Source organism: Echeneis naucrates, chromosome 14 (assembly GCF_900963305.1).
Source record: "Echeneis naucrates chromosome 14, fEcheNa1.1, whole genome shotgun sequence".
Taxonomy (NCBI): domain Eukaryota; kingdom Metazoa; phylum Chordata; class Actinopteri; order Carangiformes; family Echeneidae; genus Echeneis; species Echeneis naucrates.
In genome coordinates this window covers 18,840,044-18,856,491 of record NC_042524.1, presented here as the reverse complement: position 1 = coordinate 18,856,491, position 16,448 = coordinate 18,840,044, and the positions used below count along the sequence as shown (strand labels likewise).

General features: G+C 40.8%; 1 protein-coding gene across 1 annotated transcript; it reads left to right on the top strand.

Annotated features, from left to right (window-relative positions):
• The first annotated feature begins 14,342 nt into the window (after nt 1-14,342).
• On the top strand, nt 14,343-15,215 carry bhlha9 (basic helix-loop-helix family, member a9). The gene has a single exon (XM_029520088.1). It carries the CDS (start codon nt 14,343-14,345, stop codon nt 15,213-15,215), a length of 873 nt encoding a protein of 290 aa, XP_029375948.1.
• Nucleotides 15,216-16,448: the final 1,233 nt, after the last annotated feature.

Below are 16,448 nucleotides of genomic sequence, written 5' to 3'. Positions count from 1 at the left end.
GAGACAGGGAGAGGAAATGGAGCAAGGGGGGAAGCGTCAGAGCAAAAAAAAAAAAAAGAAAAAGAAAAAGAGAGAGAGTGAGCAAGTCTAAAGAGGGAAAACGATAGAGTGGGTAAGGGGGTTGTGAAATAGAGAAAGGAAGAGAGTTTGCGTCATCCCTCAGTGTCACCAGGGACATTTCTCTGCACTAGAAATGACTGCACTTGGAGCGGGAGGATTTGGGAAGGGGGGTCGTGGTAAAACAGCTGAATGAGAGGGAAGGAGGACGCATACACACATGGTCCACAGTGCAGCTGACTGAACCTGATCACCGCTCACCTCCTGCTGCACGGGTGTCCTGTGTGTGTGCAGGGTGCACGAATCACACCGTGGCCAAAGCAGCTCTATGCAACCTGGATGACAACACGATCAAATCCCCTCGACAATGCGTTCAGTTTTTGTTTTTTTTTTCAATTATAGTCTGCATTTGCGCTGCAGCACAGAAAACATCTTTATTTCTATATCTCTATAACACAATAATATTTATCAAATTGAATCATCATAGCGTCCAGAGTTGATAACATTTTCATGAGTGGAGGCTGAAGTTGAGTGCTAAACCCTGCAATACCAAGTTTTGTTGTCCAGACTGCTTTTGTTTGTGTTGTTGTTTTTTTTTTCGTTTTTTTTCCTATTTGTTCCAAATGTAATATATCAGTCTGTATTTTCTGGAACTACCAACTCGCTAATTAGTTAATAATAGCAATCTCTAACGTTCGTCAAGAAAATGTTTCAAGATTAAAGTACACATTAGAGCTTTTTTTTCTTTGTTTTAAATTTTGTTATTACAGCCAGAGACACTGATCAGACAATGTAAGCCCAAATAAAATCAATAAATATTTTTCAACATATATCAATATTCAATAAATAATATTCACTTCATATGAAGGATTTGCCTCAAACTGAAGATTCAGGTCTGTGTCTGTTACCGATGTCAATGCATCATTTAGATTAGGTGTCTCAGTGTCTTTAAGGGCTATCTAAATTAGTCTCAGATATCAGCTTTAACACTGTGTTTTGAAAATGTTCAAATTAAGTTCAATCTTTTTAAAAGTGTAAGAATTGGGTGGCATGGTGAGGCATGGCATGGTTGCCTCACAGCAAGAGGGTTTGGGGTTTGTATGATCGCCTTTGTGCGTTTCCTGTTGGTTCTCCAGCTTCCTCCTGCAGTCTCAATACATGCATAGTATTTAATGACTCTAAATTTCCCAGAGGCCTGAGTGAGAGTGTGAATGTTTATGTGTCTCTACATGTGATAGACTGGTGACCTGTACAGGTGGACCCCACTTCACCCTGCAATGTTAGCTGGGATTGACTCCAGCACCGCCTGTGACTCTGACAGATAAGCACTATAGACAACGGAAGACTAAACTACCACAATCAACACTATGAGGGAGCCACACTCACATCATGACCAAGATCTCAATTTACTACACCAGAGATGCTAGCTATGTAGTCTTGGCCTCTTGAGCTGTAATGCCATTTTGTGACAGCAGATGCAGTGTTAGATGCCGTCAGTCCGTCATAGTAGGATGAAGAAGAACAGTGAGCATTTAGCTAAACTACTGCTCTGGACTAAAATTGTAGCTTTCCGGAACTGGTAAGTGAAATGAGCAGAGGGTAAGCAGCTACTAAAAGCCCAGATCCAACTGTGCTCCTCCACTGAGGACACACATGCAGTTACAGTCACAGACACTACAGCGTGAGCTGCTAGCCTCTGTACTAACTGATGAAATGCATTTGCCACACGCTTCAACCTCAGGATGTCTCTCCCGGAAGAGAGTCAGAGACTCTCTGTGAGATGCCTCTGTCGGTGATTGTGTCTTTTTGAAACGTTTATGGGTGCTCTAGCTCAGTGAAACTGCAGGCCACAGTGAGCACCGTGTTGGACAGGTGACTGGTCTGGGCTCTGTAAGACATTATTGCAGGAGAAGGGGTGAAAATGAATGTCCTCACCTGGATATGGTGTTGACTTCAAAGTTGCTCAGACTAGGAAGAGAAATGTCCCTGCTTTTGCTAGTTGTATAAGGCTCATTTTATAACTCATGGCTGTATATTAAAATTGTATTAATCCAATGGATTGAGCGAACATGCTTCTGTCAATTAGCCACAAAGTAACAAATTAACATTCCAGTTATGAGATTAGGCAGGATTGAATAGGGAAGAGCTGAAATCCTGCCACCCATTGCTGTGGAGCAAGTAGTATGATGTTACACATTATACCTTTAAATAAATAAAAAGATTTATTGAGTCTCCAAAACCAGATACTACAGTCCTCAGTCTCACATTATGAACTTTTGGATGCAATCCAGATAATACCCACATCCGAGTGAGACAGAGCAAGAGAAAGGAAGTAGAAAGCAGTTTAGATTGCTCTCTGATCCAAAGAAATCACATCGTCTATACACATAATCACCAGATACAGAAACTTAGAGTAAAATTTACCAAATTTACTGCCGATGTTAGTTCAAAGTCCTGTACTTGCTTGTCTCATCACATGACTAATTCAAACTGATGTTGATGGTGATGGTGGTGCAAGAAGGAAAATCACCAAAATCATTTGAATCCATCCTCTGGAAGCCATAAATGAAGGTGCAGTGGTTTAATTTCTATCCGGTCCAGTAGTTGTTGAGGGAACAGTAATGCAAAAATAGTCAATTCAACCTGGATTGAAGTTCTTCGTTGCACCTGTAAGCACCATACAGTGTGCTAAGAACTGGGCCTTTATTCGTGCCCAATGTAAAGACGGTGTCAAAGTTTGTGATGACATGATTCATCAGAACTATCCCACTAGTCATGAAAAGAGGAAAAACAGCAAGTAAGCCAATTTGTTCTCCAGTGTTATTGACAGTTGAATATGGGCAGGACCTTGACCTTGACTCCACTCATTTGTATGAACAGTTATAAACTGTGTCCTGATTCAGGAGCCATGTCCTTGAAAGCAGGTATCGTGGCCTGTGGAGGCCAAACTGATATATCTTCCTACATCTGATCTCAGCAAAGGATTTAATGTGCATTTGTATTCATCATGTTATTTACAGCTATTTTCATGTGTGAGCTTGGAGATAGTTAAGTAGTTAATGACAAATACTAGAGCTGCTTCGTTTCAAGGTTTGATCATTGAGGATAATTGTGGAATGTTGGTGGCTAGTTCCTGTTAATGTGTGCTAGGATAACTGTGCTTCGCTCAACTTCTGACATCAGTAATGGTGTTGTAGCATCATACATATGCGCAGACATATGTGGAAGACTCACTTGCATGAAGTACGACTGTAAAAATCTGCAGTAGCAAATAAACCAGCAGATTACATTTTATCGTCTCTGTGTGAAGCATGCAGTAAGTTCAGGAAGTTTTAGATGCAACGGCAGAAGAGCAGCTTCTTTCAGGAACAAATCAATATGTAAGTTGTGTCCGTAGAAGGGAAGAGACAGCAGTAATGCTATTAACCAGAGCAGCAGCTTGTTAATTAACAATGCAGCTGTGACTGTACAGTGCAATATTTCTGCACTTCACACTGTTTGTCAGTAAATAAAGGCTGCAACTCCTAAAGACTTTCCCTCATCTCCCTTGAGCTTCAAATACACGTGATGAGCCAGGAAAGGTTCACAAAAATAATACTGTCTCATTATCAGTTAATGGAATGGCTGATGTGTTTAGAGTTCGAAGAATTATTCTAAAACCTGTGATGACAAGAAGGAAACAGGTGATTATATCCTGGCTTTCAGCATGGGAAAGGCAGACAGCAGAGAATCATGAGAGGGGGAGGATTTGCTGCTGCTACTGCCATGAAACAGTATGTTTAGGCTGGTCCAGGTTTGGTGCAGTACACAGCTGAATCTGGACTGTGGAGTAAATTGGCTACAAACTTGGGTTTACCTTTCTGTGAAAGTCACTGCATGCTATTGGTTACACCTTTAGGTCAGCACGATACAAAAATTTATAGTAGAGGTACAACTGCCAGAAGTAAAAATATAATCTTCTAAAGAATGCCTTTTCCCCTTAGAAATATTTGTGCAGCGCTCATGTCAAAGTTAACAAAGCTGTAAAGGCGTCCCAGTGAGTAGATCATGACGTTTATTGACCCTGACAACTACATAACACTTCAGTAATTTAAAATTATTTGAAAGTAAAAAAAATAAATAAATAAATAAAATAAAATGAAAAACAAAACATAAATGTTAAGGAGTAAACAAGAGACAGATGTGTTTGTGTTGATAAAACATGGAAATATCCTGAGTTACTACAGACGTTATTACACAAGTGTGAAAGTAGAGAAAAATTTTGGGCTCTGTCCTGTTGCTCCCTATCGTGCATTGCCAAGCAGCACTGAGGCTGAGAACGTGTGCCAAAACCTGCGTTCCCTCTACACACCACTGGACTGGCTTCAACAGAGCCAGTCCCCACACACTCATAGTAAACTGTGCAACTTTACAGCAGAAATAACAATATTCCGACCTGGTACAGAAGCAGTTTTGGTCTCTAATTGCAATTTCCTCTTTCGTGAAACCTGTGCAGGGTAAATTTTTTTATCACTCAATTCAATTTTTAATAAAGGCGCAGGGTTTGTTTAAATGGGGACATGCTGCTTTGAGTGGCAGTTGGGTAGGCTTATGTATGATCTGAGCAGACATACACTGGGGTCTCTGCTCCACACACTCTCTACTTTATTACCCATCTTTTCATCAGCTTGGGAGTTCGGCAAGATCAAGAAATGCCAAGATGGCAACAGTAGAGCAGCTCACTCTGGTCTTCAAAATGTGTGGATGACATCTTGAGGGCTACACCCATTTGTACACACAGTACAATGTGAATGTTTCAGGGAGAGATGATGATGTCATTTTACCAGTCAGAGTTATATGTTTATGATCTATGGATTTTTAGAAGTTCGTTCCCTGACCCCTGCTTTGTATTTTGTTGCTGGACAGGAAGCCAAAACATCCCCCAGGCCATCTGGAAATTTCCCACTGCTCCTGCCGGGCTTGTCCTGCAGCCTCTTCCAGAGTTGGTTCTAAAACAAGAGAAATATATTTTGGTCTCTTTGTCATCACATTATTGGAAAGCCTGTTTTCAGTGACATATTGTGTGATTGTGACTTCAAACCACTTGCCAAACACAGAGGTTGTGGAAACAGTTGGTAAAGAAATGAACAACTGAGATGTTCTGGACTCAGCTGCATGTGGACATGTGGACATCAACTTGATAGGGACATGATTAAGTTTACACAGAATAAATCCTTTTGTTTTGTACGTGTCAACAGCAACACATCTGGAGTAAGCTCAGATCCAAGATATGACATAAAACTGTGCAGGTAGATGTATTCTTTACCATCCTCCACCACACACTGATGTGAATAACAACTAGACAATGAACATCTATTGCATAAAGTATCAGTGGGCCTTACAAATACAAGGTAAAACAGGCTCTGTATGTTGGCCCTGGTGACCTGTCCAGGGTGACCCCACCCTTGCCCAACATGAGCTGGGATTTGCTCCAGCACCTCCGCAACCCGGAAACGGGCAAACGGTAGAAGAAGAGTGAGAATGAGAGAGGGCTCTGTGCAATATCCTCAAAGTATTGTCCTAAAAGCAGTAATTAATGACAAATACTTAAGATAAAATGGAGCTGTCCGCTGCAGTACACGGATATAGAAATATAATGGAATTCTGGAAGGATATGGATAGACAGGTAGAATTATATATAGGTGACAAAATGAAAGCACTTCATGCATCATTTGCACAGGAGCCAGCTACCTCAAGTGATGGCGCAACAGAACAACATAAAGCAAATGTGGTCTACTCACTCCATCTGCAGGAGAGACAGAGCATTTTTCCTTTGTCCTCACCACGTGAAGTCATCTTTCAACCTTTTCTGCCCGGTCACTCCCATTTTCACTTCCTCAGTCAAAGCACAATGAATATAGAATTATGTTCTCAACTGCATTAACAATAAAAATGATTTATCTTGGTTTGGATGAGCTGGGTCATCACCATCTTGTGGTGTGCCTGGTCAATGCATCAGGCGTCAGGTATCCACATCCCTGAGTGTGTGAATGAAAAGGATTGAAGACTAGCAACTGATGTTTTTTTTTTTTTTTTTTTAACTGTTACTAGGTCGATTAAATAAAAGTGTTTGGCTCAACCACCTGTTAAATATCTGGGGTGTGACAGTATCTACTGCCTGACAACTCATTTGTTAAAAATATAACACACACACACATAATATGAATATAACAGACACGCATATATGATGTATATATATATATATATATATATATATATATATATATATATATATATATATATATACACATATATATATATATATATATATATATATGTGTGTGTGTATGTGAAGGAGAAAAAAGAAAACCAATAAATACAAATAAATAAAAACTGAAAAAGTAGATCTAACTGTGTTTTTACTGGATGGGCAGATGGTTCCTCTGGGTGGGCAAGGCTTATCTCATGGTGTTTCCTCTAGACACACCAGTTCATTAATTAATTCATTCATTTGTCTTCTACCACTTTTCTGTTTCAGGGGTGCTGAAGCCAATCCCAGCTCATGTCGAGTGACCACCAATTAACCTAAACATGATGTCTTTGGATGGTGGAAGGAAACCAGAGTACCTGGAGGAAGCCCACGCAGACACATACAAACTCCGAACAGAAAGGCCCCAGGCTCAAAATGTAAATTTATTCTGTTTTAGTAAAATTACATCAACATTTCTTTGTTGATTTTTTTATGTTTAATCATCTGCATTGTATGACTGCACAACATATAATCAAAGCAAACACTTTCAGAAGTTCACTTCAAATGTTTTTGTGATGTTGATGCCACTAGAGGGCAACATTGCCACAGCCATTGACCAGACCAGAGGAGACCTACTTAATCCTGTCACCAAGTGGCACTGATGTATAAACCTGGAGTTGTCTTCTGAGATGCAGTTTGACTTTCTTTTATTTCCCTCAGGACTAATGTCTGTGAGATACTGTTTCCTGTTATGTGCAGAGGGGAAATACGTTTTTAAACTTTTTGGATGCTGTCTGTGTACCCAACAGGAACCAAGAAGAGAAAGATTCAGTCTGTCAGGGACAGAGGATGGAAAGCTTGGGAAATGAGCTTCATTACTTTGATTGACATCACTCAATGATTCTTGACAGACTGCTCAGTTTGGCCTTTTCCGCTTCATCAAATAATAATAAGGGTTTGTTTTAAGATGAAGAGCGATACAATATTGACTGTCTTAACCCTACAAACATATTGTAGAAGATGAATGTCCTCTAAAATAACTTCTTTTTTCTCTCATGATTTCAGTTTTTTTTTCATACTCACCATCAAAAAATTCGCTTATAGCTTTCTTCTCAACCAACAGTAAGCAGAATGGGACGCAGCCTGCATTTAAACCATTTTTACACAACAGATAGAGTGTGCATCCAATTACCACCTCTATGAATCAATAAACAAAGGAATACATTAATGTTCACCTGTGTCAGTATCCCCATGGACCTGTAACTTAAGTGCATGTTAACCTTTCAGTTGAAGTGAGAGACAGATCTGACTGCGGCAGAGTTGTTCCAAATATATTCAATTTAAGATAGCCCTCTGGGCTTCCTTAGATTGAATGGGGTCAAAGTCAAATTTCTGTCTTCTCTAATTACATCTATAGACATGGGGCATCTTTTGCCATTAAGGTAAATGGCCAGAGGTGAGACAAGGCTATGACCTCAGCCAGACCAACCTGAAGCCCAAAGCTACAATTATCAACCATGTAATGACAAAACTCTGCCTATGTTTACCTAACCTTACCCTTTTGGTGATCGCAACTTTCCTTTTTCCTTAAACAAAAAAGGCTCACTGTAAACCAGCCACTGATAATGCATTTTCATTTCAATTTTTATACAATCGGTCCCATCAAATAACTGTCAAACAATTTCTGAACTATCAAGGGGATTTCACAGACATCAATTGAGAGAGCTGTAAACCTATTGGACTCGTACTGGCGTGATGCTTTGCTACCGCTTCTGTGGTCAGAGGGCATCACTTTAACTGCTGTGGGTTGTGTGGGAACTAGCCTACAGATAGTTAACCTTGACCACATGTTCCAACACTGCAAATTGACCCTTTAATGATAACCCAAAGTAATAACTGACTTCTCTTTGAAAGGAATGCACTATGACCATGCGCTGCTGCCTTTTGGGAGTGTTTTTTTTTTCTCTCTCTCTCACTTTTTGTTTGAGCAGAAAATTGCACACTAAGCATATTGCACGACACTTAATAAAATAGGATTGAAGAGCTTAACGCCTGTCCACTGTCTTGTGCACCAATTTTCCAGCAGTGCCTGGACTAAAGTCAATATGATCCTATGCTAAATGTTATCCCATAAAAAGACTGATTCATATCATGATACAAGTATTTAGGGCAGGGGAGGAAGTGCACTCACATTCCTCTGTGAAGGATACAGTTAGACATGTCATGACATCAGTACTGACAGATCTGCATGGTTTTCAAGGTATAAATCACAAAGAGCTGATGTTATAGTAATGCGCTGCTTATGGCTAAATTAGAGAGTACAGGATTTTTAGTGACCCAAACATTAAGCACAGTTTTTTCTTTGCATGGCAACCAGGCTGCCTTCATGACCTGACTCACAAGAATGTCTCATTAATCAATATGAAGGCAGGGTTAACGTTAAATGTCTACACTCCAATCTAACTCAGATATTTACGTTAATACTGAGAGACTTATTTTGAATAGAAAAATGAATTTAAGATGTTTGTCTCCCCTCAAGCAGATGCTGTGACTAACTACTTGATCAAAGATGATGATGTATTTACAGGCCTTAGTCAGGATGCCATTGTCTTTACAGTACAATCAACTATCTATTTTAACTTAGTTTTTCCCACACAAGTCACAAACTCTTGAACCATGTCTAAATTTGTAGAAAAATCTCTTGTAGAGCCAGCACCAAGACACACAATCTGCGCGCAACATTTTTGATGCCAAGGTGTGTGTGATGGAAAACCTGGGGCATTGTTTCAACCTGAAAACTGAGATTTTATTACCGGCATGCACTCTGACAAGGATTACAGCAGCCAAGTTCTCGTAGCTGCCAATAATCTCAGACAGAGTGAGTCACACGTTGTGTCAGGTTTGCTATTGGTATGTTCAGTTTTTGGACAAGACAATCTCTCACAGTGTCACCAAACATTCATGAGACGTGTTCGTGCCAGTAGATGAGTATATGAACTCTTGTAGTCATCTGTCTGTTTAGACTGATTACAATTTCAATCAATATGAAATCTTGGCTTTTTGTTTGTTCGTTTGTTTTTGTTGTTGTTGTTTTGGAAATGGTTCACACTTTGTGACTAGGGAAGCCTGAATCTTCTTTACTTGGATAAAATCAGCTATGAAAAGCAGCTAAGGTTTAAAAGGAAAAAAAAGAAAAGTTTTCTTTTAAAGACATAATATAAACTGTGTATTTAGTGTTTACACAGCAAAATCTATTTGCTAAATGGAATAATTGTGTTGATGGATGCAGTGTTTTCTTTTGCATTTTAAATACAATAATCTTATTTATTGTGAGCCCTGTACACTGTTTTGGCACTGTGATAATATTCACTGTTGAGTTTTAGAGCCTCTGGAGCCGTATGAAGATGAATCTGGTCCTGATTCATGAAGTTCAGAGTAAATTATTTGTTTTGACTTTCTCATATTATAACCTAACCTTCTTATCCAGGCTGTGTGACAACTCCAAGCTCTTTACTGATGAACTAACAATGAAAATATATAATGTTGACCTTTATAATCCGAACAAAACATTGTGAACCCACATACATTTAGTCATCTGACCCCTTGTTTGTGAGCCAATCAGAAAATTCAGAGCCTCTCTTCTGATTGGCTGACTCTGTGTAGCTGAAATCTTCAATGTTTTTGTTTGATCATTTAGAAAACAAAGAGAAAACACATCAGATGGTGAGTCTGGATGCTAACTGCTCTGTTGTGACATCAGAAACTTCCTGGCTGCTGATTTTAAGACTCAATTTCTGAATACAGACTGTAAGTGTTTCTCAGTGGAGCGAGCTCAGATGCTTTCACTGTACTAATATAGAACCCAGACCTGATTTATAATCAAAGACCATATGGAGGTCTACCTCCAGACCGCATGGACCTTTGGCATCCACATACCTTTAGACTGTGTGGCATTTAAGTACTTTACTGCACATTCAAACGCTGAATACAGCAACGCTTTTTGCTTCAGCACCTGTAGCTCGCTGAATTTTTGAGCTACAGCTCTTAAACTTTGACACAAAGTAGCCACATTTGTTTACTACAAATAGCCCCGACACAAAACCCTGCAAGAATATCACAGACCTCGTGTGTTAATGTCAAACACATGGTGCTCCTTTGTTACAACTGTGACGGAAAATTCTGACATTAACTGTTATAGGATTGTCACAAACTAAGTGTACCACAAACAAAGAGGTGGCTGCGGTCCTGTGAGACCACAAGGCAGGACCCCAAGATAGTGATGTCTCAGTAAGACAGATTGTTCAAACAAGTCTGACAATGATGACACTAAGGCCGTATATTTTATCTCCTAACACTATAAAAACTGTATGTTTTAAGGGCCTGAGGCTCTCTCACTGACTGACTGTTCATACAGTTGTGTGCGCGTGAATCCATTCACTGAATGCTATTAAACTCAAGAAAGACAGCTGACGCATGGAGATTCTTTTTCCAAGATCTTTGTTAGCTTTTTGCCACGACACAAACCATTCTACTACCAGGGTGGGTTGTAACACATGCTGGATAGAGTTGTAACACTTAATGCTTCAAAACAGCTGAATTGGGGAAAATAGAACAATCTAGAACAATGTCTCTCTCTTTATTACTGACCATAACTCAAACACACTCTCTGTTTAACTCAGGAGGGTGTGTGTGTGTGTGTGTGTGTGTGTGTGTGTAAGTCTACTAGAGCAAGCTTTTATAGCAGTATGAATGATTGTTTAAGTACTCAAAAAAAGTTTTGTTTTGGTCAAATCACGTTTCCTTTAAATCATTTTTTTCTCAATAAAATCTGAATGCTCCTCTTTCAAGCATTGACAGCCACCATGTGAGATTGGGGATTTAGTGGATAAACACTGAAATGATCATATGACTCCTATCTCTTCCCTTATTTATGGAACTGTTGGTGTTCCAACTCTCCCCATGTTGCAACCATACCTGTTCTCCCCTACTAAAGCACACTGTGAAAGGGCCATTCTGTCCAACCTGTAGTTCCACTGGGCACTTTAAATGCATTTTACTGACAACTTTGTGTGTTAATTGACGTATTAAAGAGACATTACTTCACCTGGTTAAAATTCAGTCCTTCCCTCAACACTTCATCGGGTAACATGAGCAGTTTATGACTCAAAGAGAATCAGGTAGAGGGATGATGGACTGTGAGGGGATGGACTATGATTACCTGTCAATCTTAACTCAAATAGAGAACATTTTTAAATAAATTGGCAGGTCATTTCCTTTCTTGACTGAAGACGCAATGTAGTGCTTTTTCTTTCATTTTGCCATCAAAGAGTTTAAAGCATGACAAATAACATAAATGCCATGAAATGCCCACAGAGTGGCAGTCTGCAGTTGATAACATTGATTTTTCCAGACATGAAGTATTCCCAGGGGATTATGGTGTGATAATTAGTTCAGGGGCAAGTGTAACCACTACCCTTTCTTTTTTTTTTCTTGACTGGAGGCTTTTTATTGAGGTGAGAAAATTCCATGGCAGACACCAAAAACATGCATTAACATACCACTGCAAAGCCAAGGTTAGCGAACCTGGACCTTACTCACTTATTACCCCTAACTACCCCTTTGGAAATATACATCTATAATGTTGGGCACACAGACCTCTAATAACGAACAGCTAACAACTGGTCATTATGGGGGCTTGAGCAGGAGATTTACAAATCTAAGGTTCAGCAGCGTTGGACAGGCTTCCCCTGCTTGAAAATGGTTATTCCATCAGGGGCATGGCGAGCTGCGTGATAAAATCTTGTGATTTATTCCTGGCGGCTGATAATTACTGGTGTCTTGTCACCTGTCAAAAATGAATGGACGGGGAGAATCCGAGGGTTGTAGTCTTCATGCTCTTTACACCACAGCAGTAAATCTGACATGTTTGTGAAGCCATAAATCACAGTTTGTGATAAAGCCTACGCACGGCTTGGAGCTGTGCAGTGTGGGCTGAACATTTCAAACAGATTCAGCTATAAAAGTTTGCAGTAGATCAGGAGGGGTCTTTAAAAGGTGCGGTGAGTAAAGTAGTTTGAGGGTTGCTTTACACCTTCACGGGAATGGACCATTGCAGAGCTGGAAAGACATCGTCATTCAAGAGCAAATGTTTACGCAACTTTAACACTATAAGACACAATAAATATGGGGACATGCTCTGTCACGCTACGCAAAAAATTTAAAGAATATTGCTTTTATATTAATCATATTCACATATTGTGTGCCCAGGTGATAATTTTTTCTGCCAGAAATATTATAAGAAATACAACCTTTTTAATATATCAAAGCCCAAAAATCTTCCAGGTGGTTGCAAGATTTCAATTCAGAAAAGGTGATTGTGCTGTGCAAGTATAATTGTGAACATTTGGCAAAGTATAACTTCAGAAGGGTTCTAAATATTTTTCAATTATTCTCTGCGTTGTGAGAGTTGATCAAATAAAATCAAATTAATCTTTGATGACCTCCTAGATACTGCAGTAAAACTGCCAGATAGACTGTTCCCACCTCAAATCATCAGCTGTGCTTTTAGACCTGAAACTTGGGGCTGTAATTGTTTTAAAAGTTGGCGTCTCAGAGCCGCAACACACATAATAAAAAAGAAGAAGGCAGGAAGGAAGCAATGTTTCTCAACGACCCCCCAGTTCAGCGTCTGAGGGCCTACCCTTTAGTTACCTGACCCGCTGCACTTGGCCAGAAGCCTTGCTAAAGGTCAGTGCAATCTCCTTTCACTGTTCGCTGCGATGTCTGACACGCAGTTATTTCATATGGATGCAACTCTCTCTCCTGCTCCAGTGCTCCATTTTGACTCAACATGCCTAAGAAGTATAAGGAGAACATAAGATGTCATTGCACTTATTTTGTGCTTTTAGTCTACATTCGTGTAGAAAAGTGCATCTTAAATAATGATTAACAAAAACTTTCAAAGGCAAATGAGTATTAAAAAAGGATCCACATCCTCACTAACAAAAGACTATGAAAGATCGATAGCCTGAGCTAGCAGCAATTGCAGGTTCTAATTGTAAAATATTTGCCCTTGTATTTTCCCTCTCTTTGAAGTCTGGGGCTCATTCTGCTCTTGTCCTCAGGTGCTGCCTTGGCCTGATTTATGGGGATGGGTTCCAGGGAAGCTACTCTAAATTACATGGCCCTTAAACCTGAGCACAGAGAGAGAGAGAGGGAGAGGGAGAATCGCCACTCCAGAGACAACTAATTGCAAGGACAAATCTAACCTACGGTAGATAAGAAGGTTCTACTCTTCCTGGAGCTGAGAAATGCGATTACTTGGATAAATATGCAATTTGTCACAAAATGTCGCTGAGATGCTCATGAAATACTCGCTTAGATGGATATTCCTTCAGTGCCAGTAACGGTAAAAAGAAAGAGATGCACATATGGTTCAGGGAAAGAAATAATAATCCTGATGATCATTCAGTCGGAGTGGGATGATACAAATTGATCAAGTGAAAAAGACCTTTCAGTAGCTCTCAAAAATGCTGCAGTTCACAGTTTCTCTGGCGCTGTAAGTTACAACACGCATGGCTGGAGTTAGTAAGTGCTGAATCCAATCCACTATAAGGTGTCAAAGGAAGTGTTACGTTTACTGCTATTGCCAAATAATTAGTATGTTTTGCTCATGTTTTTACACTGATGTCAAGTGTTGAAACTGTTCCATAAGATCCTGTGAAGGGTGTGAGGGAGAGTTGGGGTAGGAGGAGGAGGTGACAGTGCCATTTGCCTGGAGGGCGCCCATAAACCTGGAAAGGGAGAGAGAGTACGCCATTCCTCATAGGTGACTGTACCATGTGACTTCAAGAGCTTTTAAAAGTAGACCAACTTGTCTTGCCAAGACACAAGTAATCACAAGGCACTTGAGGAGTCAGAGGAGGAGAATACCTGGGCTGTCGGCACAGTAGCAAACACCGACAGCCCCGCAACAACGAGTACTCAGGGAGCGCTCACACACAGCAGAGTAGCAACAATTTTCTCAGACTTCTCTAGTCTAAACATCATTTGCACAATGAGCTGCAGCAGTGTTGCGGGTTCAGAATTCTCTGAGGAAGAACTGGAGCTTGGTCTGCTGGGCCAAGGGGAGGACGAGGGAAGGTCGAAGGGATCTTTCCAAGACAGTGAGAGTTCCACCAGCAGCCCCAGCGACCCAGAGGAAGGCCAGACCAAGAAGCGGAATCGGCCGGTCCGTTCAAAAGCTCGACGAATGGCTGCCAATGTCCGAGAGCGAAAACGCATCATGGACTACAACCAGGCCTTTAATGCCTTGCGTGTTGCTCTGAACCATGACCTCAGCGGCAAACGGCTCTCCAAGATTGCCACCCTGCAGAGGGCCATTAACCGTATCTCAGCTCTCTCAGTGTTCCTGAGCTCCAACCCTCCCAGCAAGCCCTGCACCCACAGGGAGTGCAACAGGGCATCAGTTGGGCCAGTCACGATGGGAACATCTCGACTTGAGCAGACAAGGTTACCTGTTCCCCGTCTGGAGCATCAGAACTACATCCCCTGGCACGCGCCCATCTCTCACCAGATGCCGCCACAACAAGGGCCTCACATGCGCAGGCTTTCCACGGAGCCGCACACCTACATGGATAACTCTGTGTCATCATGCCCACCATCACCACACTACCCATGTTATACCACAGAAGGACAGCTTTATGCCTCACATGGACACTGCAGCAGCCCTCCTAACCATCCACCCAGTCCTCTCAGATATCCTCAGGTGGGTGAGGGGTTGGGGTACCAACCAGGGTTGTGGGCGTCCTGTACTCAGGGATACATGGACACATTTGTGGAGCCACCTCCAGCTCTGGGGCTTCCATGGCAGGTGAGCTACAAACAGGAGTCGGAGCACAGCCTCTCTCTGTGCTCCGACATACTGTAACAGCTACATCTACCACTCTGAGCCCTGAAGACCACTGATAAGACCAGCGGACTGCTAAATGACCTCAGGGAGCTTTTTGTGTTTCTGCTGTTGCAACCACTTCAGTATTACAGCAACAACACTCTGTTACTGCAGAGCAGAGTCATTTAAATGTAACTGACGGATATAAATGAAAGTGCAATGGCATCCTAGACTGCAGAATGTTGTAAATATTGGAAAATATTTGTATTTCAAACTGTTAAACTCAAAGAATGTGCAACTTTCTGCTGTGGATAATCAAACCAGATGACTGTGCTCCAGCTGTTGCACCCTCATCTGTACTGTCCTCCGCCAAAGCTGTCATCATATAATGTAACATTATGTCAGATGTCTGTGATATTTATAGAAAAAATAAACACCTGGTATAAAAAGCAATACACAGACTAATCAGATAGATGGACCGACCAGCCAACTGTTTCACTACGTTGCTACGCTAAAAAAGTAGAAAGTGCATCTTAAAGAAATGTGACTAAGATTTAAACTCGAAGTTTAACATTTGTTAATGTATTTATTCCTTGCGTTGTATAAACTGTCACGGCTGTTTGTAAAGTTGTAAAGAGTTTGTACATCTTTATCTTTTCTAAACTGAAATTAAAATTTTAAATGATACAAAACTTTGAATGTGTTTTTTCATGAGAAACTCTATTTGCCTTTCAGCACTTTCATGGATACTTTGCTTCTCAAATGTGCATCTGAATGTGAGAATGCATGTCTGTGTGTCTCTATATGTTTGATTATAGCCTGAAGTCAGTAGCCTCTACCATTCTGAGTCTGAGATGACAGAGGTCCTTCACTCACTGGAAAAATGTCCTTACAAGTCCATTCTTGTCATTTTTCTGGGAGAAGAAAAGTCAAGGTGCTATTTACACAAAGCAAAATAAATGGGGCAACAGCCAGAAGGACAAGACCGACAGGGGTTTTATGGCGGGAGTCATTGGTATGCAATGCGAGTGCATCTTGTAAGCTAGGCTTCTCAGGACTGTTTACTTGCTGCAAAGATTAATTTTGCTCAAAACTTCTGACAGCGAGTGAGATCAGAAATATATTCTAACCACAACCTTTCCCTCTGTTCCTACTAGCCCACAATAATCAACAACTCTCCCTCCCCCCGCTGAGCTGCATGTCATGGAAAACAGCTTTAATATTAGACCGTAGGACAGAGCCCATCGACAGATTTATGTGGGTTCAGGAAGG

Excerpts from the sequence above, each read along its gene's own strand:
- bhlha9 (XM_029520088.1), top strand. The coding sequence starts at position 14,343 with ATGAGCTGCAGCAGTGTTGCGGGTTCAGAATTCTCTGAGGAAGAACTG.